The 25,008-nt window shown below is 23.8% G+C and overlaps 1 protein-coding gene across 2 annotated transcripts; it reads right to left on the minus strand.

The window, feature by feature from the left end:
• Positions 1-680: 680 nt before the first annotated feature.
• Positions 681-23,927, minus strand: LOC122861103 (homeobox protein unc-62-like). 2 transcript variants are annotated; one of them, XM_044165282.1, is made up of 5 exons: positions 22,663-23,927; positions 6,249-6,505; positions 5,929-6,164; positions 5,404-5,628; positions 681-4,810 (listed from the first exon to the last, which is right to left on the minus strand). In XM_044165282.1, the coding sequence occupies exons 1-5, from the start codon at positions 22,715-22,717 to the stop codon at positions 4,576-4,578; spliced, it is 1,008 nt and encodes a 335-aa protein (XP_044021217.1). In that variant the 5' UTR covers positions 22,718-23,927; the 3' UTR covers positions 681-4,575. The 2 variants fall into 2 exon arrangements, with proteins under 2 accessions (XP_044021217.1, XP_044021216.1); XM_044165281.1 differs by having other exon boundaries at positions 22,537-23,927.
• Positions 23,928-25,008: the final 1,081 nt, after the last annotated feature.

Consider the following 25,008-nt stretch of genomic DNA (forward strand, 5'->3'; position numbering starts at 1 on the left):
CGTTGACTGTATAGATCCCAACCGAGCGGGATAACCGGTATGTGAAAGACCCAAAAAACCTGCTTATCAACTACTTTTCTTCTTTTTTTTTTTTAACAATCTTAAAGAAAAATGGAATTACGTACCCCAGGCAGCAACTTTGTATAGACATGATTTTATAAAATTTGAAATAATTTCTATGGTAATTTTATCGATACATTGACGTGTAGTTGATAATTATTTTAATAAAACAATAAATAATTAATACTGTTTATAAAATTCACAATATACTTTATTGTAATTTTGCAAATCGAATAATAATAATCAATAATTAATTATATTAATATTAATAATAATGCCATTAGCTGTAATATTAACTAAAACTATAGATCTCACAATTTTCATTTTTCAACTTTTTATTTATTAATTATTCTTGCATAAAGTTAATAATAAAATTAGAAAAAAAAAAAAATATTATTATCACACACATTATTTCTATAATCAAATAGAAATATTTAAATACACTTTTAATCAAGGATTATAAAATAATAATAACAAGTTTTGAATATACAGAAAAAAAAAAAAAATTACAGAAAAAAAAATTATTTATAAGTATTGTATTAATAATTAAATCAGCTTTTCTTTTTTTAATCTTAATATTTTCTTTTTTCTTGTATTTTCATATCACTTTTATTATAGGCATATGGTTTTATTTATTTATTTTTTTTTTTTAAATGTTTTTTTTCAAATTTTCTTTAATTATCACTCGTTAATAAATTGTGATTGTATGTTTCACTCGTATGGCACCTGTACATTCAAAAATAAAAAATTTTTTTTTTCATTTTTTTTTTTTTATAATAATAAGCAATGTTTATAATTATTGTCTATTCATACATTTTGGAAATTTAAAACTTGCCATTATCGTATATATTCTAGTAACTAAATAAGTTGTTTTTTTTTAATTTTTTTTTTTTCGTTGAAAGTTGAGCGCATTTTTATCTATGCGTCAAAACGCAATCTCTTACTCATTTGTGTGTTTATTTTTTTTTCTTTTATTTTTATATTTACGATCTGCTTTAAATATACATATTTTTTTTTCCTCCGTCAACTATGACACATTGCTCTCTGGGAACATCTGAATCTTTATTTTAAAGGATGTGATATAAAATACCATGTATAAAATTATTATCTATCGCAGATAAATAGACTCGACTGTTTTATTAATATATATATTATTTTTTAGAAGCATTTTTTTTAAATCTCTCAACGATAAACACTCTATTTTTAATTATTAATATTATAACTATTTTTTTTTAATTTTTGTTTTTATATAAGAAAAAAAGAAAAATTCTTTTCGTAAAAAAAATAGAGTCTAAATTGCATTGATAAATTGATTTTCATTGTTTTTTTATTTAAATTTAATTTTTTTTTTAAATCAAGAGCATTTTTTTCGGTAAATTGCTCGTAATATCCATTTACTTAATTTAATATACTTAAAATATACTGATGATACACATGTAGTCTTAAAATTTTTAACATTTTTTTAAAAATATTAATTACGTTTTTTGAAGTTTGAAAATTTTACATTAATGATTTATGACAGATGGTATATATTTTAATGCAAATTTATTTAATTTAAATTCATTATTATTATTTAAATAATTAATTTATTTAAATTTATAAATTTAAGTGTCCTTAAATATTGGACAATTATTAACAAAGGCACCCTTATTTTAATAATTCATAAAATTGTATTTTTTAATTTTATTTTTCTTTTAGTCTCAATTGTTTTTATTTTTTTTTTTATTAGAAATATATATTTTTCTACCAGGTTAAATTGAGGTAAACAAAATTATTTTATGTACATTTCAGACTGAGAATTAATTTTGTTTTTATTTTAAGAATTTGGAAAATGATATTTCATCTTTTTTTGTTAAATAATAATTATAGGAAATATTATAAAAACATGACTTATTGGAAATAATTGTTTAAGACACTTATTGGATAATGGCAGTGATTACTGGTTTACATTTTAATAACTTCCATTGTATCTTTCTAAAAATTTTTCTTTATCTCAATTTTTCCTGTTTTTGTACAATCTTTATAATTTTTATATATTTTTTTTTGTTTATTAATATTTTGAGCTGTAAATATTAATATTTATCGACTACCAAATAGTTAACAATATCGAAAAATTTAAACTTGGCCAATAAACAATTCAGAGATGATTAAAAAAAAATTATCACTCTTATTTTTTCAAATAAAAAATATTTAAAATAGAAAAAAAAAAATATTTAAATAATGCAATAATTGCAAAAAAAAACCAATTTTTAAATTTTATTTTTTTAATATAATTATTAATCTTTTATTATCAAATATTTTTATATAACTTAAGTAAAAACGGCTTTGAAAATTTTTATGTTTTTTTATTTTTTTAACATTCAGTGTTATCAGGTATCAAGAATTAATTGATATTCATACAACTGTTGAAACAGATAACTACATTTAAAATATAAAAAAAAAAAAAAAAAAATGCTGATTGAATTTCTACAATTCCTTTGGCTTCTGTTCTGTTTTGTTCAGTTATTTATTTATTAAATTTTGCAATAGAATAAAGGAAATATTCCAGCACCTGATAAACTTGATAGTTTTTTTTTTTTTCTCATATTCTTTTTGATAATCAATTTATCGAACATCAAGCGATAAAAAACGCAAACAGTATTAACAAAAAAAAAAAAGGTTTTCTTAATAATAATTTACATTAAACTTAAAATAAAATTAATTTGAATAGTTATTTGTACATTCAGTAATGTTTTTTCTTATTTTTGAATTTTAAATTATTGAAAATCACTTGTTTTCAATAAACAAAAGTAAAAAATAATAATAATGATTTGCAACTGTTATCAGTATGTTTGTGTGTTTATATAAAAAAAAAAAAACACTCAATCCACTCTCTCTCTCATTTTTTCATTTATCATTCAATCTTTAACATGGTGTCAACTGACAAAATTCGCACAAATTAATTATTTTAGTTACTACTATTTAAGTCTTTGGCGTTTGTACCAATCTTTTCATGATAAATCTATATATAAATATTTTTTTTATTTTTTTTTTTTTGTTTTAATAACGTTTAACAGGTTTTTTTTTCAAATCATTTTATAACTTTTGTATGAAAAAAAAAAACAACAAATTAGCAGCAATAAATTAATTATTGAGCTTTTATTTTTAGCTTTAATGTAATTTTGTTTTTAAATATATTTTTAAAAAATTAAAAAAAAACATATATATATATATATATATTATTTATGAAAAAAAAGATACGAGGAAGATGAATTATTTGTTTTGAGCATTGTATCTTGAAGGTGTGTATTTCTCCCTGATCAATCTTCGCGAGATTCACAAGTATTTCGGTGGGATATTATTCGAAAAGAAAAAAAAAATAATTGTAAATTCTATTGAACAAACTAAAACACTATCGTTTGTATATAAATTTTTTTTTTTTTCTTTCCCAACACGAATGGAAAATAATTATAAACAAAAAATATAAAATTTTTTTTTCATCTGTCCTGCATAAAAAATTATTAATAATTAAATTTGATTTTTTTTACTTTTAAAATCAACAAAATGTCTTTCATTTTTTTTTTTTTTAAATAACGCGAAGATGACGTTGAAGAATGTGGAACGAAAAAAAAAAAAATAAATAAATAAATTTAAATATCAATTAATTGAAGGAAAAAAAAAAAAATAATTATTATGAATTAAATGAAAGAACAAGAAAAACAATTATCGTCTACTTACTAAATAACGTTAATGAATAAATTTATAAATCTAATCAATTTGAAATTTTAATAGTTAATTTTCCATGTAGGATTTTAATTAAAACTACAATAATTTCATACACTCAAGTATAAAAACTAATGGGAGAGAAAAAAAAAGAGAAAAAAAAAAAATGCATCATTATTTTCACACACAAAAAACTTATAATTTACTTTCATACATGTTTAAATACTAAAGATTATTCATTCAATCTTATGATACGACGATGATAAAGATTATTAATCAATAAATAATCATCATGAATTAATTTCTAATTGACACATTAAGGCACAATTGTAATACAATAATGATTATTCAATTATTTGCTCAGACATAAACGTGTCAATTAATCATGAGCTCCAATTATAATTGGAAAAATAATATAATAATTGTGATGATTTTTCACAATATTTTTTCATCAATCGTTCAATAATTTTTTTCGCTGATAAAAGCCAATATCTAATTGATACTTTTTATCAGAACTTATGGCAAAAATACAATTTTTTGTTTTTCCTAATCTAAACAACATAAAAAAGAAAAAAAAATTATGATTGTAAATCATGTTTTTGAATTGAACTTTAAAATTGATAAAATAACAAGAAAAAAAAAATTATCATAATATTGCTAATCATGATACAAATGAACTAAAAATTATTATCTAATTTTTGTTTTTTTTTTTGTTTTTTCCTGTTTTATATATAAATTGGTAAAAAAAAAATGAAAAAGAAATAATAATAATAATAAAAAAAAGAATAATGAAAAAAAAAATATTAAATAGTGTTAACAATGACAAGATTCCATCAAGAATTTTCTTTCACGTTCTTCTTTTTCTTGTACAGCAACTGCTGCTTCAACTAACAAACGAAAACTTCTAAAATTTTCATCATCCATATCGTCATAAGACATCCAACTTGTTGTTTTAATTATTATTGTATTTTCATGTTCTATACATGGTGAATAATGTCTTCTTGGTGCATTCCATCTATTATTTTGTTCATCATCAACCATTTCGATACTGCAAAAAATTAAAACAAATAAATTATAAATTAAAATAAAACATTTATATATCATTATTATTAATTAAAAATAAATATCAATATTATTTTGTCAAATTTTTCAGATTAATTTTCAACTCATATCTGATAAACTCAACTCCAGAATTATAATCAACTCAACAGAGGAATTTTTTCAATAATCGTATTCGCCTTATTTTCACATCACAAAATTATTGACAAAAATTTAATAATTTTTTATAAATAAAATAGCTATATTAAAAAAAAAATATATATAATTTTTTTTTTTTTTTCTCAAGTAGCAAGTAGTTGATACAAAATATTTATACGAATGTTTTTTATCACTTGAATTGCGTAATTTTATCTCTTGAAGAATGAAAAAAAAATAAATAAAAAAAAAAAATTTTTTTATCTTTGACGTATGAAGTAAACGGGATCTGAGTGGCAAGATATACACACATATTTATTTCTCAACGAGTATAATCATAAAAGACATTGAAGATGTAAAATAAAAAAAAATATATATGAAATTTATTTAAAAAAAAAAAAACCTAAATAGATAGATAGATGTAAAAAAATAAATAAATCAACTTACTCATGAGGAGATGAATTGTTTGATGTATCATTGCAACTAATGTTACTTGATGAGGAATTTTGTGGCTGTGGAAAGCCTTGAACAATAACAGTTCTTGGCCATGGAGATGGTGCTGGTGGTGGCACTGGTGCTGTTGTTGTTTCTGGTGTTGCTGGTGAAGAAATTGTACGTTCTTCTTCACTGTGTGAACTTTCATAATAATCATTTGGACTATCTTCTTCACTTCTATGATAATAAAAAAATCAATTAATATTATTAATAAATTATATAAAAATGTTATAAAAATAAATAAGCAAAAATTTTTCTTCTATTGACCTAATTTTTTCAATTAAATACATTAACGATTCAATTTATTTTTTTAAAAAAAGTTCACTGAAATAGCAACAAGTTATTTTTTCATTTTAAATATATATATTTATATGATAAAAGTTGTAATTATGATGAGGATGTTGTTAAAAATATACAGGTGTATATTTATTTATTAATATTTTGCCAGGGGCATATGGTAAAAAAAATAAAACTCACCGGTACAATATATTATTTTCTTCATAACCACGTGTACGTCTATTTACTTGTGGTTCAGTGTCAGCAAGTGGATCCCATTTTGGGTTTTCAGTTTTATCAAGTTCAGTTGATGGTGGATTACCACCTGGTACTTTTTTTCCTCTTCTCGAAATTGTATATTTTACTGGATCATTTCCATCACGACGTATTATTTCTGGTAATACACGACGACGTGCATTTATAAACCAGTTGCATACCTTGATAAAAAAAAAGATTAAATAAATAAATAAATGAAATAATAATTATTAAGATAGCAAATTTAAAAATAATAAAATATTTACTTGTAGAGTAGTCAATGTTGCTGCTTTACTGAGTTGCAATTTTTCATTGTCAGTTGGATAAGCATTGTAGCGATGATCAAAGAGCCATTTTTTGAGAATTTTTACAGACTCTTTAGGTAAATTTCCACGACGCCTGCGGATTCCTTCGGAGTTTGGATTCAATTTTTCAGATAGAGATTTTCTACGAGGTTTTCCATCATTTTCAGTGTCAGATCCACTCTCATCTGTACCACTTGAAGATGGAAAATTATCACTAACTGTAACAATAAATAATTTTATAAATATAATTTCCAAGAAATAATAAAATATTATTTTAAGTTTTTTTTAAATATCATATTCATGGGTCGATAAGATTATTTTAAATAATTTAAATAACTATAAATTATTATTTGTTTATATTGTATATATTTTTTTTTCAATTTGACATGTTTGATATGTCTTTGAGAAGTAAAAACATTCTTCAAGTTTATTTTAAAATAAAATTGTTTTTCAACTTGTATATTATGCTTGATAATATTTTATTTATTATTTTAGAAAAAAAAAAAAAAAAACAGGGGATTGTAAAGATATTAAAATATATTAGAATATAAAAGAAAATAACAATTTTTCCGAGAATTTTTCATAAACTTTTCGTGTTTATATATGTTGAATATATATGTGTGAAAGGACCTTCATTGTTATACTATCAATTTCGCCATGGTCTTCGCGATGGGGGAGCCAAACGAAAAGACACACACCTTGAGCTTCTTTTCTATTCTCTTTTCAAATTAATAAATTTTTCACAAACACATAAATGAAAGTGGAAAAATATATTATGCAGGCATGTCAAAGATATTTCTGTTTAAATTCAACAAACAATTGGAAAATTTTTCTATTGGAAAAAAAAAAAGCTGAGGCCCAAAAAAAAAAAAAAAAAAAAAAAAAAACAAATGTCAGACAATATGACTATAAAATTGATTCTAATTTTTAGCTCAATAATTATATTAAAAAAACGAAAAAAATTTCCAACAATATTTTATTATAAAAGTAATAATAATTTTCAGCTCAAAAATTTGAGAAAAAAAAAAAAAATGACCAATTTAATTGTAAAATTACTCCAAAGTTTTCGCTCCAAAAAAAAAAAAAAAAAATATATTGATGCTTCAAAAATATTAAAAATAATTAACTAATTGTTGGAATAAAAAAAAAAAAAAAAATGTGCTCTCAAAATTTACCTTTTTCATCATCATTTTTCAAACTATTTTGTCGCTTACGATTCAAAACTTCGTCAATCTCCTTGAGCGGATCAAGTGGCATCAAACTCATCGAGCGTGTTTTGGTTTTTGTTGTAGACATTTTAGCAATCTTCATGTTTAATATTTATAAATTTTAATATAATTATTGAATATTAACTTTGTAAAATATTTTATCAATCACTGTCACGCGCGAACAATGAGAAAAAAAAAAAAAGATACGTCACTTTAATTTATAAAAAAATTAAAATTAACTTGAATTTAATAGTGAATAAAATAAGTATTATTTATTTAATTAAATAAATAGTTGTAAAAATTAAATATTAACTGAATAAACAACAACTAATTATTTGACAGCAAGCGTGGGTTGATTGTTTGTTTGTGCGTCAATTTTCAAAGGCGAATGACCAACTTGCAAGACGTTTACGAGCTGACTGATGTCAAACCTTTGAAGGACGGAGGTGAAAATGTGTGAAAAAATGGCAAGGATGACAAGCAAAATTATCCATTTTCTAGACTTTTTCTATTGTCCAAAAATCACCATTGGGTATCGACCAATTGAACAAAGTATTTACTGTTAGCTTATCCCCAACCAGCATCTACCAGCCAGTCAAAAATCCTGCATCTTTCCGAAGAAAGCCGAAATCGACATTGAGAAAATGCGAAATGAATTCGGCATTGACGAAAATTTTAAGACAAATTAATTATCATTTATTGAAGAACAATTATTTTTCCATAAAAATAAATAGTACTTGGATTGATTTTTCATTGCGGAGCTCAAGTTAACCATATACAGATTTAAAAAAAGAAAAAAAAAAAAAAAAAATCAGATTTTTTAATGATGCAGGGTGCAGGTTTGGAAAGTTGTTGGGTCAATTTTATATTTTATAACAATCAAAGTGGCAAACCACGGAATTTTCATGTTTTTTTATTTAATTTAAAATTTTGTATTGCAAAAAAAAAAATATTTCCAATTAGAAAATGCCGAATAACTGTTTTTCACAAGGATCGGTCGGTCTTTAGACAAAGCCAACGAGAGGAGAAACTTTTTCACTCCTGCTGAGTCTGTCACTGCTGGTCCATGCTGAAATGTCAGTGAAAAGGAATATGTCATATATTCGTATGCCGGCTATTCAAGTAAATTTTCAGAATCTTAAATCCAAAGACTGTCTCTATACAAAGGGATTAACTGATAAGAAAAAAAATTTTAGTAATATTATAATTTTATATATAAATTAAATATTATCCGAAAAGCTTATTTTGTATAAATATTATAAATAATTTAAAGATAATCTTATTATTATTTATTTTCTCGCACAAATAATAACTTTTTTTTTTTCTCTCATTTTTCTTTATTATAATTTTCAATTTTATATCTTTCATCATGCGGCAATAATAATCTATTAAATTTCTCTCATTAATCGACACTGTATATATGAAAAAATATATGAAAAAAAATCATCATCATCTTATTATATGAGACAAAATTACCATGATGAAATTACATAACGCAAAACAGATGTAACGGCACGTGTGTACCGGATACTTAGATCTGACAAGTCCTGCTTTAAAAGCATCATAAAAATATACAGCGTCAATAAAGAAGTCCAATAAAACTTTCGATCATCGCATATATACATTTTTTTCTTCAACAAATAATTATTATTACCATCATCAGTAATAAATACAATAATAGAAAAAAAAAGCCTATGATAAATTATAAATAATTGTATTCAAGGGGAAAGAATTAAATTTAAAAAAAAAAAAACATTTATTTATGATAATTCATGTCATAATATATTGTGTAAATCAAACTGGCCTCTTTGAATAATTATCTATAATTTTTTTTTGCATTTCATTCATACAATAATCTCAAGTTTCTAATATAAAAAAAAAATAAAAAAACAAAGCAGTCAATAAATCGCACGATAAACATATATAGTAATAAATACAAGCTGCACCGGAACCGGGAGTTCTCGACCTATGACCTCAACGTTGAAACATTGACTCCCGATATCGATCTCGCTATTACGAAATAATCAAAAAAAAAAAAAAAAATTACAACTAAATTTATTTGTTAAATAAAATAATTTTGTTAAAATTGTATTTATGAAAATTTTATTGAATGAAATAACAGCGGTTTGAGTGAATCATGAGTGACAAGTATTTATGTGATTTTTTATTTCATTACAATCATGACGTACATAATGGTGTGTGTATTTTATAGTAGATTACGCAAAGAAAAATAAAATATATAAATATATATTTAAAATTATAATAATAATTAGAGAAAAAAAAAAAAAAGCTGGGGTCTCAGGGCGCGGAATAATAGTTAAAATATTTTTCAACATGGGGCCTTGAATTGCACGTGGAACAGTCTGACGTTTCCTCAAGTCAGACTGGTAGCCCAGAGATCGAGGCCATCGTCGAACGATATCACGGTACCCAAATATCTGACAGATATTTTATTTATTTTATTTTTTTAATTCTCCCACTTTGTAATTTTTCAATGGCTTTTTTTTTTTTTTTTCTTTTATAACGATGCCCCGGCATATCTTGATAAAATATTTAAAAAAAAAATGCCAATTGCTAGAGTTGGCTCATTAGCATCATCACATGATTACAGAAATCATTTTGAAATTTTTTTTTTTTATTTATTTAAATTTATATATTATTTGCACGGTTTGCTTACTCAAGTCACTGGGTGTTCCAACTGGAACACATACGTATAATATAAACTATAAACATTATATTACTTTTGATTATTATTTTTGATTTTTTTTTTTAAATTTAATTATGCCAGGAATTTTTAATCAATGCTATTTATTCATTAATTAGTAGATTAATATTATTAAGAATTGGTTGAATTAAATTTTTTATATTAAAGTGTAATTGTAAATTTTAATAGCGAATATGTAAAACTAATATTGATTGTTATAAATAATAAAAGATTTAAATTTAAAAAAAATTCATATTTAATTGTTAATATATATTTTTATTACAAATAGACATATTGAGGCCAATTTTTTTACTATATATAATTTTATAAATCTTATCAATTGTTAATGTTTATTATGTATAAAATACAATCTTGAGACCTACCAGCTTTGTGATTGAAATAATAAATATGGGCTAGAAAGTGTGTATTAATATAATATGTGTTGATAAGAAAAACTTTATTGAAGTTTGTAAGAAGGACAAGCAATTATTAATATAATAAAAAGGTGGGGGGATTTATATAAAGTAAAATCAAACTATTGAAAATAATTGTTGATTAGATTCCCCCCTTTTTCCTCCTACTTTTATTCTCTTCCTGTTCTTTTGTCTGATTTTTTTTTTTTAATTATTTTTTTGCTGCTATTTTATTGCTATTTAGGTTTTTTTTTTTTCGTTTTTTTTTGATGATTATCTGTATGGCTGCAAGATTTGCTAAGAAAATTATTTTTTTTTTTATTTTTTTTTTGGCAAACTTCCCAAGTGTCATTACACTCAACAACGCGACTTTACCGCGTGGCTATTTTTTGACCAAGTCGAGCCTCTCTGGGCAATTTTCATTTCCTTGAAATCTTCTAAACATTAGTAAGTGATTTTTATTTCTTTTTCCGGGATCATAAAAAAATAAAAAAACAACATATAGTACACAGACATAATGCATAATAAAAATAAAATTATATTCAAAATTAAAAAAGAAAAAAAAAATACATTAAATATGTATATAATGTCTTGCGTTATTTTTTTTATATTTATTTAAAATTCAAATAATATAATAATTTTTTATATGAAATTAAATCATTCAGGGAGGGCAAGAGGTAAAGGGTAAAAGATTAAATTACAAAACGTTTTGAAAGAAAAAAAAAAAAAAAAACGTAGAGTATGAGAAAATTGAGAAATATTTGTGGTAAAAAAAAAAAAAAAACATAAATAAATAATTAAACATTAAAAAAATTTGTCACATGCTTCCGGTGTGTAACGAGAATAATGTCGTTTGGTCTAGTTGACCAAATAGTAGATAAAGTTTATGTAAATGATGAGAATCAAATGGTTGTATATGTTTTGGCTTAAAATAAATTTGGTTGATGTTAGGTCTCTTGTTGTTCCGAATTTAGACGACCGGAGATAAAGAATGTGGAGCCGCAAAGAGACTATGCTAGTTTTGTCTAGTTGTCTTGAAAGAAAAAAATAATGATAATAATCAACAGAGGGAAAGAGAGAGAGGGAGGGAGAGAAAGATTAACAGAAGATGATGAAAATAGAGATAATAAAAATGATTAAATAAAAAAAAAAAAGATGAAAGGGTATATTGATATAGATAAAAATAAAAAAAAAACAACAGAGAGACCTATGTCATCAGCTACCTACCAACTTGAACGAATGACATTCAATATCTACCCCACGCAGCAATATCTTCCCAAAATTCTGTCTCATATATTATACACTATTAGATGATTTTTTTTTTTTTTTTTCATTTTATTTTTTATCCCTGGCAAAATGAAACCACCACATATATATAACGAACAAGTCTCATTCATCATGAGAAACATGTTAATTTGAACAAACTTATTTCTCCTTCTTTTTATTTCTTATCTTTTTTATTATTTTTTTTTTTTTCATGATTGATGAACAGATGGAAAAAGTGTCATGATTTGCCTAAGAAATTTCAACCATATAGCTAATTATACACTCTCAACTATACATAAAATAATCATAATGTCAATTTTTTAATTTCTAATTATATAAAATTTATTATTAATCATATTAAGCTTGTGTATTGGCAAAACAAGTTTTTTTTTTTTTATATTAATTTATAAATCAATCAAATTAGAAATTATATATTTGCTCAATATTATTTTTAAAAATTAATTAATTATTTATTTTATTTTTGTGATATTTTTTCTGTACAATGGATAATGCATGTGGACGTCTAATCGTTATCTGTTCATTTGTCGGAGGTACTCGGTTAATACCGACAAGCGTCGGGACGCCGTTTATATTTTGTACCGAGTCAATGTACTATTTTTTGACGTCGACAACTATGTTGCGCCCTTTTATTGCAACTGGGATAAACCAGTATCATTTGGAAAATTCATACTAATCATTTTATTTAACTGTTTCCTTGCAAAAAAAAAAAAAACTAAAATGTCATTATAAATTTCATAAATTATTTGATAAATTTTAAAATTGAAAGTTTCTAAATTTTTATAAATATTAAATATCTTTTTGATCAATAAAAAATAATAAAAATAAAATAATATTATTTTACTTTTATTATTATTCATAAAGTTTTTATTTTATTTAATTATTTCAAAGAATTATGGAAATTAAGTTGAATTTATTTGATTTAATAGGACAAAAATTTTTGCATATAGACGGCGCCTTCTTTGACGTTATTATATATTACGTAAGGTCCAGTAACCCTGTGTAAATTTAGGCTTAAGCTAAAACGTATATAAGAACCCCGGCCACGTTAAAATTTGTAAAAAAAAAAAAACTAATAAAAAGCAAACGTCATACAGCGAAATTTAACAGTGGCGGGTTAAACGCCATCACTCATATCCGCAAGTGTCACATTACGTCTGACCTAAATTTTCACACATGCATATACAGTACATTTACAATAGACCATCAAAAATCAATACATCAATACGATATTTATTTATTTATATTCATCGAATTTATTGATTTATATTTTTTATATTTTTTTCTCTTTGATAACCCCCCAAGCAGGCAGACACAGTGAAAAATTTGTGTCTTTATCAAAATTATAATAATAATAATTTAAAAATGGATATACATCACCTGACAGCTGTCAGTGTCATTTAATTTATAAAATTGATAATTATATATTTTTAAATATATAATATCAGTATCCAACACTGGTTTTCGATAAAATATAACTAAATGTCTATTTTTTTTTTTATAAAATTAATTATCGATTAGTAACGGTGTTGAAAAAAAAATATATTCAAATTAAAATAGATCGATGAATTATTATTGGTGTTTTAAAAATCGTTAGTGATAATGACTTATTTGTTCAGACTATGTGGTTTTTTTTTTTAGAGTTTGAATCTTATCATTGGTTATACAGTAAATTACCTTTCAAAACAGACGTTATTATTATTAACATGGAACTATTTATAATTTAAAAAAAAAAAAACCAGCAATAAAATTTGGGAGTTTAATGTTTCCATCATTATTTACTAATTGTTTTTTTTTTTTTTTTTTTCGACTGACTAAAGTCCAATTGATTTTTATTGTTATTAATATTTTCTAAATAGATTTTAAATAAATTGCATGAAAAAGCGTTGAGAGGAGGAAAAAACTGTGTGCCTTAATAAATAAAATTACATTTATAAAATGCAATGTATATAGAAGGAAAAATAGAAAATAGTTTGAATTTAAATTGAGAAGATATAACATGGCAAAAGTCGTTGTTGTGACAGTGACGTTAAAGAATGACAGAACAATATCGAGCCTCCAATATTATTAAACACACAAACACACTGTCATAAAACAAGACATATATATTGTATTTAAACGTCAACTATATTTCAAACATGTGATGATGATTACATCTCGGGGATTAAGGCACATGTCTTATCACAAAAAAATAATGATAATTAAACAGCAAAAAATTACAATAATAAATAATAATTAAAACACCATATTTCATAAAAATATACAGTGTAAGCTCAAGAGGAAATTTAAATAATAATTATAAAATAGATAAAAAAATATATTTACAAATGTCAATACCCTCACAATCTTTAAAAATTAAATTTATTTAAAAATCAAAGTTCAAAAAAAGAAAAAAAATAAATAAATATTATCAAATTTAATAAAAATTATTTTAAAAAAATCTATTTCATTGATAATAATTTTCGTACTTTGACACAGTTAATAATTCAAATAACAAATTCAATAATAAAAAATTTTATTTGTAAGATTAACTTTGTGGAAAAATTTTAAAATATTAATATTTAAAAATAAAAAATAAAGAGCTCAAATTTTTTTATGATTAAATGTTTTTAAATTCTCTCAAGATCATTGAATTTTCCCATAAAAAAAAATGTTTTTTTTAATTAATAAATAAAAACACAAATAAATAAAAATAAAAAAAAATTTTATCGTCATACATGATGCTCATAAATGACTGAGAAATTAATTGAACTTAGTTGACTTAATAATCACGTACATATCCATTCGTTGATCATTTATTTCATCCATATATATAAATTCAATCATTTTGTAACTATTAAAGTAAATATTTATATCCGTTTAATGACAACAATAAACTTATTAATTATAAAAAAATATATTGACTATTATTTGTCAAAATTATTATGTAATATTAATTTTAATAAATTATATTTTAAATATGAATTCAATGACGACAACAAAAACAACAACAACATAACTTATTAATAATATAAAAAAATAAAATCAACATTGATTAAATATTTTTATAATTAATACAAATTATAATTTAAATTAAAGAAAAACTATAATAAAGCTAGCTTAATTTAAAAAAATAAAAATTGATGAAGAAAATAATATTAAAGCAAGTAGTTTCATGTTAAATTTTTCGACATCTGTTTGCATATACAAAATTAAATTAAATATTCAAAAACACATTGCATACTAAAGTACAAATGGATGCGTCATATTATATCCTTTAAAAAAAAAAAAAAAAGTCTCTTTATGTTGAATTTATTTAAAACTTGAATATAAAAATGAAAATAAATAACTACACTCATGTGTATTGCATTTATATTTTTATATTTTTTTTTCCATTTTTTTAAGTACATTTTCATGCCTTTATTTCTTTACTTATCATTGTATTTATTATTTATCATTATTGTACGATTAAAAAACACCGATAATAGCTGATTTTTCATATATACCTACATTTTTTAATTCTATTTGTTATCGTTGAATATTATTTTTAACTTGCAAATAGTTTTTAAATGATGTAGCAAAAAAAAATTTGACTTTCCCACGTCATTATTGAGTGTGATTATTACTGTACGGTTAATATACTTTGATAGCATACATGTAACTGGTAACAACTAGATCGTTGGAAGCCAAAGTCATTGGACTTTCTGTTGGCAAATCCGATAAACGTCAATGTGCCATTTAAGGGAAATGTACTGATATTTCAGGTATATATATTTACATATATATACTCAACATCCGTTATGTTTTTTATTTTTTATTTTTTAATTTTTTAAATATCATGTAAATATTTGTAGATCAAATTTTATGCAAACTAGTATCAACTATGAAGAGTAGTTGAGTAGCTGTAAAAAAATAGAATTGAAAATTGAAAAAAACAAAATTAAAATATTATAAAATGATTGTCAATGAGATTCAAAATGTGACATGTTTTTATGAATTCATTTCCGGGATATTAGCTGTTTAAATTCAAGCAATAATACAAGTTTTAAAACAACAGTGGTACATGAGTTATTTAATTTTAGTACTCAGAGCACGATCAACAACAACCAGCCACCATTAAATTCCATTCTCCAACAATAAATATATATACACATTAAAATAACTGCTTTATCGACACAATTTTCTTCTACCTGTCTATCGTGATTATATTTTTATTTAAAGAAATTATTTTGTTTTTATTTTTTGTCTTTTATCAAGACTGCTTGGTAACTGTTGCTTTGTCTAGCTGCTGCTATGAGGCGAATACAATATTATATATATTTATTTCGAAAAAAAAAAAAAAATTCATCAGCAAGATAAAGAACCATAAATTAGGATCGAAATAAAAAAATATATATCGTCTAGTTTTAGTATTTTAGTATTTTCCCAACGTTGGAGAAGTGTCGTATTTCACGAGGGGTTGAGAGAGAAATTTCATTCTTGGAATTTTTTTTTTTTTTTTGTAAAAAATATAATAAATTATGTATAATATGAAAAATGAAAAAGAAATAACCATGACATATTTTTGAAGTATGATTTCTTAATATTATCTGATGTTTAAAATTTTTTAACAATTTTATCGTTATTTTATGTTAAAAGAAAAAAAAAGAAACATGATAAATATTAGAGATAAAAAAATATCGATATTTTGGAGCAAGTGTTTTTTCAGAATTGATAATAGGTCGAAAAATTTCGTTGATTATATTTTTCTATAGTCCATTATTAGGAGATAGAAAATATCGAAAAATAATATATTTTTTTTTGAGAAATAAAATTAACATAGTTATAATTTAAAAAGAAAATAATTTTTCAAGTCTATGAATTTCTGCAAATATAGTAATTATACTTTTGAAAAAAAAAAAAAAAATTAATTACCAAGTATGTATATTTTTTAGCATCATAAATAGGCTAGAAAAATTCATCAATTTTCTACTTAATTATAATGATTTTAAAGGTAATCATTGATAAAAAATATACCACAAAATTTTATATTATTTGAAAAAGAAAAAAAAACGCAGCAGTTTGCATAGCAACAAGAAAAATATTGAAAAAAAAAAAACCAAGATAACACTGATGACTCATAACAATGTTTCAAAAAAAAAAAAAAAAATGTTTTTTCTTGTCGAAACTTGTATTTTCATCACCTTGGGCATATGAAAAATTAATATTCGTAGAAACTATGGCGTCTTAATGCATTTAGGTTTATCCACATGTGCTTTTTTTTTTTGCTTCTGGTATTACCAGTTGTTGTATGGTACATATTGAATAGATTTCCTATGGTGTACTGATGGGAGGTACTTTTCTTTGTGATGTTCGTCGTTTAGCGACTAAAATTATAAATTTCACAGCTTAATCTTACCTAAACGCCCGTAAGATTATCTTTTTTAATTTTCATAAACTTTTTAATTTTTTCTATATTAAGGGATTTGGACGATTTTTTTCGGAATATGAGAAAGAAATGAAATTTATAAAATAGATTTTTGAAATATACTAATACATTTTATGTGATTTTTTGGTAATTGTTTGGAAGCTCGTTTTTTTTTTATTAATTTTTAAAGTTGACAACTTTTAACATTGGCTCTATGGAGAATGCGATTTTTGTCAAAAAAAAATCAATTAAAATACCAATATCTTCAATCGACAATATGACATCATGAAAAAAAAACTATCGGGTTATAAAATGAGACAAAAGAAAACGTATAGAAAAAAAATAAAAGAGGTTTGGAGCATAGTTTTTTTACAATTAATAATAATTTAAGTATGAAAAAATGGATTTTTATGAGGAATTATTGAAAAATCAGTAGAGACCTCTTGCGGATAACTTCTAGAAACACAATATTTCTATGAGTGCATAAAAGACAAAAAACAGAAAAAAAATGTTGGCTCACTCTTCGTTTTAAAAAATCGTCCAAATCCTTTAAAGCTTTTCAAAGAAAATATTCTCTTGACATTTGGTTGTTTCGTTAAATAATGACAGTCAAAAATATTTTCATGTGAATGCGCGTGTACATCCATGTTTTCATCAACAGGAAAGGTTTGGTTATAAAATAGGGCTGGTTATATAGTCACATTTTTACATTCTCTATAATAAAAAAAATAAAATAAATAACCAAGTCATTGACAACCACATGTATAAAGTTAGCATTTTTATTTATTAATTTTCTTATTTTTTCTTTTATGAAAGACACCTGTTATCTACTGTCAATTAATTTTTATTTATCCGTATATTTAAATTTTTTATTTTTAAATATTTAATCAACTTATCTCGTTATTCATTAAGTTCATCTATTTTTTTTTTTTTCAACTTAGTTAAAATTTTGTTGATAAAATTATTTAAAATAAATTAATATTTCCTTTTTTTTTTTTTTTTTATTTTTTATCGTTTAAAAAAAGCCTGATAACATAATTCTTGAAATAATAATATATTTGTAATACTCAAAAATATTAATATATATTTAAAAAAAAAAATCACGTGTAAGATATTTAAAAAGTTTGACATTTGTTATCAGTCAAACGACAAAAGAAAAAAAGTAAAAAATATATTCTAAAATGTCAAATTATGTGTAAACCATATGCCACGTTTAAAAAACAAAAAAAATAAAAAAAAACCCAGATAACAATTTTAAAATTTCATAGTTAAATTATATATATTTTTTAAAAAGTCGATAATGACACAGCACCTCAAAAAGAAAATTAACCTTCATCAAATAAACCAAAGCAAATTAAAAATAATAATAATAAACCGATTGAACCTGTTTTGCACTTTCCGGTTCGATCTTTGGTTGAGGAAACAGCTTGCCAAGAAAATTAATAAATAAATAAAAAAATGGGGGAGAAGGCAATGATAATAAATAAATTAAATAAAACGCTCGCTTTCTCAAGAGCTACATTTGAAATACCTCAGTTGAACGGTACGTTGATGATAAATTCTCGTGTATATATGTATAAAAATTATAATGAAAATGTGTGTTATAGTTGAGCCTACTTATATAAATTTATTATATTTACATGTATATTAATTCAATAGAGTCGAACTTTGAAATAAAATAAAATTAAAAAAATAAAAAACCATCACATACATATTGCCGCTTGTTAAGCACATAAGTATTAAATATAAAAAAATTAAATATGTATATATTTGTGTGCAAAAGGCTAATTTAACCTCGGGCGCGATTAATTAATTATTCATCATCATGATAATAATAATAACAATAATCATCATCATCATCATCGAGGACACAGACCACCATGTCGCGTGTATTTTCGATGGCGATATTTTTGATTTCTTATCGTAAAGGGTTCAAGGGTCACAAAAGAAATTATATATAAAAAAAAAAATTTTAATTAACATCATCATCATCATCATCAATATCAACATCATCATCCCCATCATCACCATCGTCACCATTATAATAAAAAAAAAAAAAAACAGAAAACAGTAAAAGTTTTAAAAAAACGTGCTCAAAATATATAAATTTAGTTTATAAATAAAATAAAGAAGGAAAATAAATTAAAATTATATTAAAATAATTTAAAAATAATATACATAAAGACATAAAGTGAAGGGATATTATAGTTTTGACGTTTTTCTGACTGAGGAAGTGTCACATTTACACGTGTTTGATGTTTATCCGAGGACGATTGAAAGATATAACTTTTAAAGTCATGATAATTGCGATAAATAAAAATTGTCTTATAATAATTATATATATAAAAAATTTTTTTTTTATAATCAACAGTTAATATCATATTATTTATTAGAGATTAAAAATTGTAACTGTGATATCTTACTGAAAATTCACATTACTTCCAAGAAGATATCAAGATTAATAAATGAAATATTTTTTGAAAAATTTCAATTTTTTAATATTAATCATTGAATTTTAAATACTATATTCATTTTTTTTTTTTTTTTTTTTCTATTTAGGTCAAGAATTGAATTATTTATATATATTCATATATCATTTTTAATTGGAGAAGACATAATTTACGTAAATTTCAACAATTACAAAATAAAAAAAAATACAAAATTTACTCCTAATTTATATAAGCGGATTAACAAAACGAAAAAAAAAAATATAATATATGAATTGTAATTTTTTTTTATCTTTTTCTAATATAGAAAACGAGGGTAAGTATGAATTCGTCGCAGTATAACATTTTTTTTTTCTAAAGAGAATTTACACATACAGGTATGGACCGGTTTTCAATAGAGGGTTGTCTGCGTGTTTTTCGCGTGCGGCTTTAGTTTCTCTCGCGAGGAAAAAAAAAAAAAAACGAAGAAGAAGAAATGAAAAAAGATAACAAAAAAAAAAGTATATATAATAATAATAATAATAATAAATAAATAAAAGAATAAAGAAAGAAAGAAGAAAAAAAATCGATCGTCTGGTCGTTTCTTTTTCTACCTCTTCTCTCGCAACGTTGCGTCCTTATTATTATTATATATTATTATTATTATAATATATATATATCGTTCTGATTATTTTATATATTATTCTATACATTAAACCGCAGCAATAGTAGTAATAAAGACTATTCCCCAACAAACTAAACACAGCCTACAAATATGTTAAAAAAAAAATCCAACGAATTTTTCCTTCCCCTTCTTATTATCAGGAATAATGTCTATATGTATGCTAAGACGTATTACTTTTACGTTGTGTTTTATATTCAGTATATAACACACTATATTTATGTATTTTTTATATATATATATATGTGACAGAAAAAAGACAGTAAGCATTGGTAAGCATACATAAAAACCTTCGACTTTGTGCTCAAAAGTTGCGTGGACGGTTATGTGTTTAATAATTGTACAACAACTTATTGGACAGTTGTAAAACATAGGGGCATACTTCATCTTTACATTAAATAGACTTTATTAGCACTTTAGTATATTATTGACCAATGTTGTAATGTTGTAGCTTATCTGTATATTTTTTTAACATACATTTTGACGGTAGTAAAAAAAAATAATGTTAAAAAAAAAATGGAGTAAAAAAGTGATCCTTTTTACACCCGGACTTTGAACGTGTCAAGAATGCCTCGAGAAAAAAAAAAAAAGAACCTACTTTGAGAAGAAAAAAAATATTCATTCTGTCTGCACAAAGTGTGATAAATCAATCTGTAATTTTATTTTGATCTAGCGAATTTTAATCAAAAGATATATGTGTGATAATAAGAGGAGGAATTTTTTTTTTTTTTTTTTTTTTTAAAAGAAATTTAATGCGGGTTATTGTAGATAATTGAAAGGTGGATAAGTTAAAATTTATAAATTTAAAGATGGTAGTAAGTAGGGGTGTATGGTTGTTTGAACGCGCGTGAAAATCACCAATTGAACAAAAACTTTTTCTACTTTAGTGTGACAGCTGCGCTTGTCGAGGTGCGCAATTGAAAGCTTTTTTTTTTTTTTCTTTTCTATACACATGTATATGCGGAAAGTTAAAATAATAATAAGTTGGAGAAGAACGCACCGAGTTTGGCAAGCTGGTACAAGTATGATATTGCCGCACCGACACACTGTTCCTCTCTTCTCTCCTCTCTCGCTGTCTCATTCTCTCTCTCTCTCTTACTGGGTCTTCTCAAACAAAGCCTAAAACTACTGGCCAAGGCGTCTCAACAACAGGGAGCCCCAAATTTTTTTTTTTTTTTTTTTATCTATTACAAATAAAATTGTATTTGAAAATTCAATGAATTGAATAAAAGAAATGAAAAAAAAAAAAACTAGATCACAGTTATACATTTTTTTTTCTCCATTTTTTTTCTATTATTCACCTAGCATTTTAATTTTCCTCTACAAATGTTGAAAATATATATGGGTTTCTTTCTTTGTATGTCATATTGTAAAAATCGATAGATTTTCTTTGTGACAATTTAATTTAAAATTGGAAAATATTTATTTAACAATAATAATGTCAATTAAAATCACATGATTATTATTTTTCAATTGTTCATATTAATTATATAAATTAAATTTTAATATTACAATCATGTTATTTAAATTGGCCTTATTTTTGACAGTTGAACTGTCAAATAAAAAATAAAAGCATGAAATTGTTTACATTTCTCACCAGATAACCGTCAAAACTATCAAATTACATAAAAAAAAAAAAACAAAAACAATAATTAATCAAGGCAATAAAAATAAGGTCATATCTAGAATTAAAACAAAAAAATAATTCCAGTCTAAACAATAATTTTAAAAAGGGGAAAACAAGTGAAAGATTGCATGATTGTCAGAATACACGAACAAAAAAAAAAAAAATAAACAAACAAAATTAAAATATATATAAGAAAAAATTATAAACGCTTGTTATAACAAACGTAAAAATAAAGAGACAAAGAAAAAATAAATAATAAAAGAAGAGTTTGTAGACAAGTTGTGTTCACAACAAAAAACTAGCAAAAGAAAAAAAAAAATGAAAAATGAAAAATAATAATATGAAAAATAAAAAGAAGTGGAACATAATATGTACATATGAAGTTTGTACATACAGGTAAGTAAAAGTAAAAAAAGATTTTTGAATAAGAAGTAGGAACAATGAAGTGTGTATGTGGTACAAGGGTGACAGCTGGAGAATGATAGAGGACGCGCGTTGATTTTGTCAGTACGTTCTTACCTGGCGACAGGACTGTCTGCCTGTATCTAGAGTCTCTGCCGCCGGTGACGGACTGTATATGTTGATTATCCAAATGATGCGAATGATAATGATAAAGATGATGATGTGAATGATGCTGCTTCATACCTGTCCTATCATCCTCTATTCGTTGTTCAACATGAATTGACGCTGGTGGCAACATGATTTCTTCTTTTTTTTTTTATTATTTATTTTTCACAATTTTAATTGTTTATTATTATTGTTAATCAAAAAAAAAACGAAATCACTGTTTGGCCTTCTTTGAAGACCAATGAAAATTAACGTCCGGTTTATTGGCGAAATATCTGTTGGACCCTTCGTCGAAATGAGGAGATCCAGGTAGTCGAAAAACCCAGACACAGTATAAAACCAAAGAATTTTATGTTGAAGATATTTTTCACAAGGTCTATTCCTCTCTTATAAAAGTCTCTGTGTCGGCAAACTGACGGTTAAACACGCCAAAGGTCCAACCGAACGAAAAAAAAAAAAAAAATGTTGAGATAAAAAAAATTATATTTAAAAAAAAAACAAAAAAATGTCTTTTTATTAACACATAACCACGCAAATATAATATTCCGTAATTTTTTTTTTTTTTATATAATTAATAAAATTATTTATTTTATTTCATTAATATTTATTTATTATTTTTTTTTTTTTTGAATATCAAACGTCAAATAAATATGCGCACAAAACACAAACAGTGAGTGTATAAACGCAAACCGGCTGATCTCACGTGTGTATAACACCACTTTCCTGTCACTTTTATTTATTTATATTATTTTTTTTTTTTTTTTAACAATAATGTTTTTTCCCTTCACCCACTTGTATAACTCAATAAAATTTATCATAAAAACAATAATATATTTTATAATAAATAATAATAAACACTATTAAATAATTTAAACGAAAAAAAAAAAAAAAAAAAAAACACAATAAATTATAATTAATTTAGTTTAATATTAATTAATTGTATATTAAATTAATTTTTGACACTTGAATTTACACGTTTTTTTATGATAAATAATACACGATACATTGACATTTGCGTCGTATTCGTTTGTGTTGAATAAAACTGCATTTGACATACGTCAAGTATGGCGGGCGTTGTTTATTTTTTTTTCTTTTCTTTCAGCTTGTATTTCTCAATATGTCAAAAAATAAAAACAACAAAAGTTTTAATTTAAATTGTTAAATAAGTATTATGATAATTTGTTTATAATTATTAACAAAACAATGATAAATTATTAATGATTTATTTATATTTTAATATATAACGGTTTATTAAGCGAATGAAAACTAGCTGAATGCCAGAACGCGACTGAAAGCGAGTAACGCAGTCGTACACACGCCAACGCCGGCTTGACAGCCAGAGAGAAGAAGCACTCGACGACCCGTCCGGGACGCCGGGGAATAAAAATATCCTCCTATTTCACTCTTTTTACCCCTCGTCTGTATCTCGCGAGCTGATTTGTTCCGGCGCTGTTTTATCACCCCACCAACAAGTCAGCCATTGCCAGTTGGCGGGAAAATATATGACAGCTGCCGTAACAACTCGTCTATAATTTTTTGTATATACATACACACAACATCATCAAACTTTTACGCGCATGTATATACTCTTACTTTTTTTTCGCAATTTTTTCGCATTTTGCGTGTGTTGATTTTCAGAGTATTTTTTTTCTTATTAATATGATTTGTTTTTTTTTTTTTTTCATTTTTTTCACCCGCATGCTAAACCACTTTTATCATCTGCTTCATTTTTTTTTTTTATTTTTTTTCTTTTCATTTACCTTCTTGTAAAGTGTCTTTATTTATTTATTTTTTTCTTTTTGCTTGGTGCAGAATTTTCGTCTCCTTATGTATTATTTTATTTATTTTATCATTCGCCTCTACTTGACCGCTTTACCATTAAGACGTGTATACTTACTTAAGTTGCACTTGCTTCAAAATACTTTTGGTGTTTTGCTGCTGTCTGAGAATTGGTGGGGTTAAAGCAGCCGGTTTTCAATTCAAAAATTTCAAGAGCTTATATTGTGGATTATGCGAATGGACCGGATGAAATCGCAATTTTTTCAGAGAACTACTATTAAGTAGATATTATACAGTGTCGTCTTGACAAAGAACAATCAATGACACAACAAAATTTGATTTATATATATTTTGTTTTTTTTCATTACAATGTTTTCAAACCACATACTTTGATGGAAATTTTATTTAAAACTTATTGCGTTTATAATAACTAATTTACAGGTTTATATTTTGTTTGTTATTTTTTTCTTTTCATTAGACATTGAAAACTGGTTGTTTTAATTGCAGAAAATATATAATGATCTATTCAACTGTGGGAATTTGAATTAATTATATATTTTTTATTTTTTTATATTTCAAAAACAGGATGACACGTTGGTTTTTTTTTTTATTTTTCTTTACGTCACATAAACAAATAAATTTATC

This window comes from Aphidius gifuensis, linkage group LG1 (genome assembly GCF_014905175.1).
Source record: "Aphidius gifuensis isolate YNYX2018 linkage group LG1, ASM1490517v1, whole genome shotgun sequence".
NCBI classification, from domain to species: domain Eukaryota; kingdom Metazoa; phylum Arthropoda; class Insecta; order Hymenoptera; family Braconidae; genus Aphidius; species Aphidius gifuensis.

Excerpts from the sequence above, each read along its gene's own strand:
- LOC122861103 (XM_044165281.1), bottom strand. The coding sequence starts at position 22,717 with ATGTTGCCACCAGCGTCAATTCATGTTGAACAACGAATAGAGGATGAT. Across the intron at positions 6,506-22,536 it reads GCAGACAGTCCTGTCGCCAG|TTAGTGATAATTTTCCATCT; the intron begins GTAAGAACGTAC and ends TTATTGTTACAG. Across the intron at positions 6,165-6,248 it reads CAACATTGACTACTCTACAA|GTATGCAACTGGTTTATAAA; the intron begins GTAAATATTTTA and ends TTTTTTATCAAG.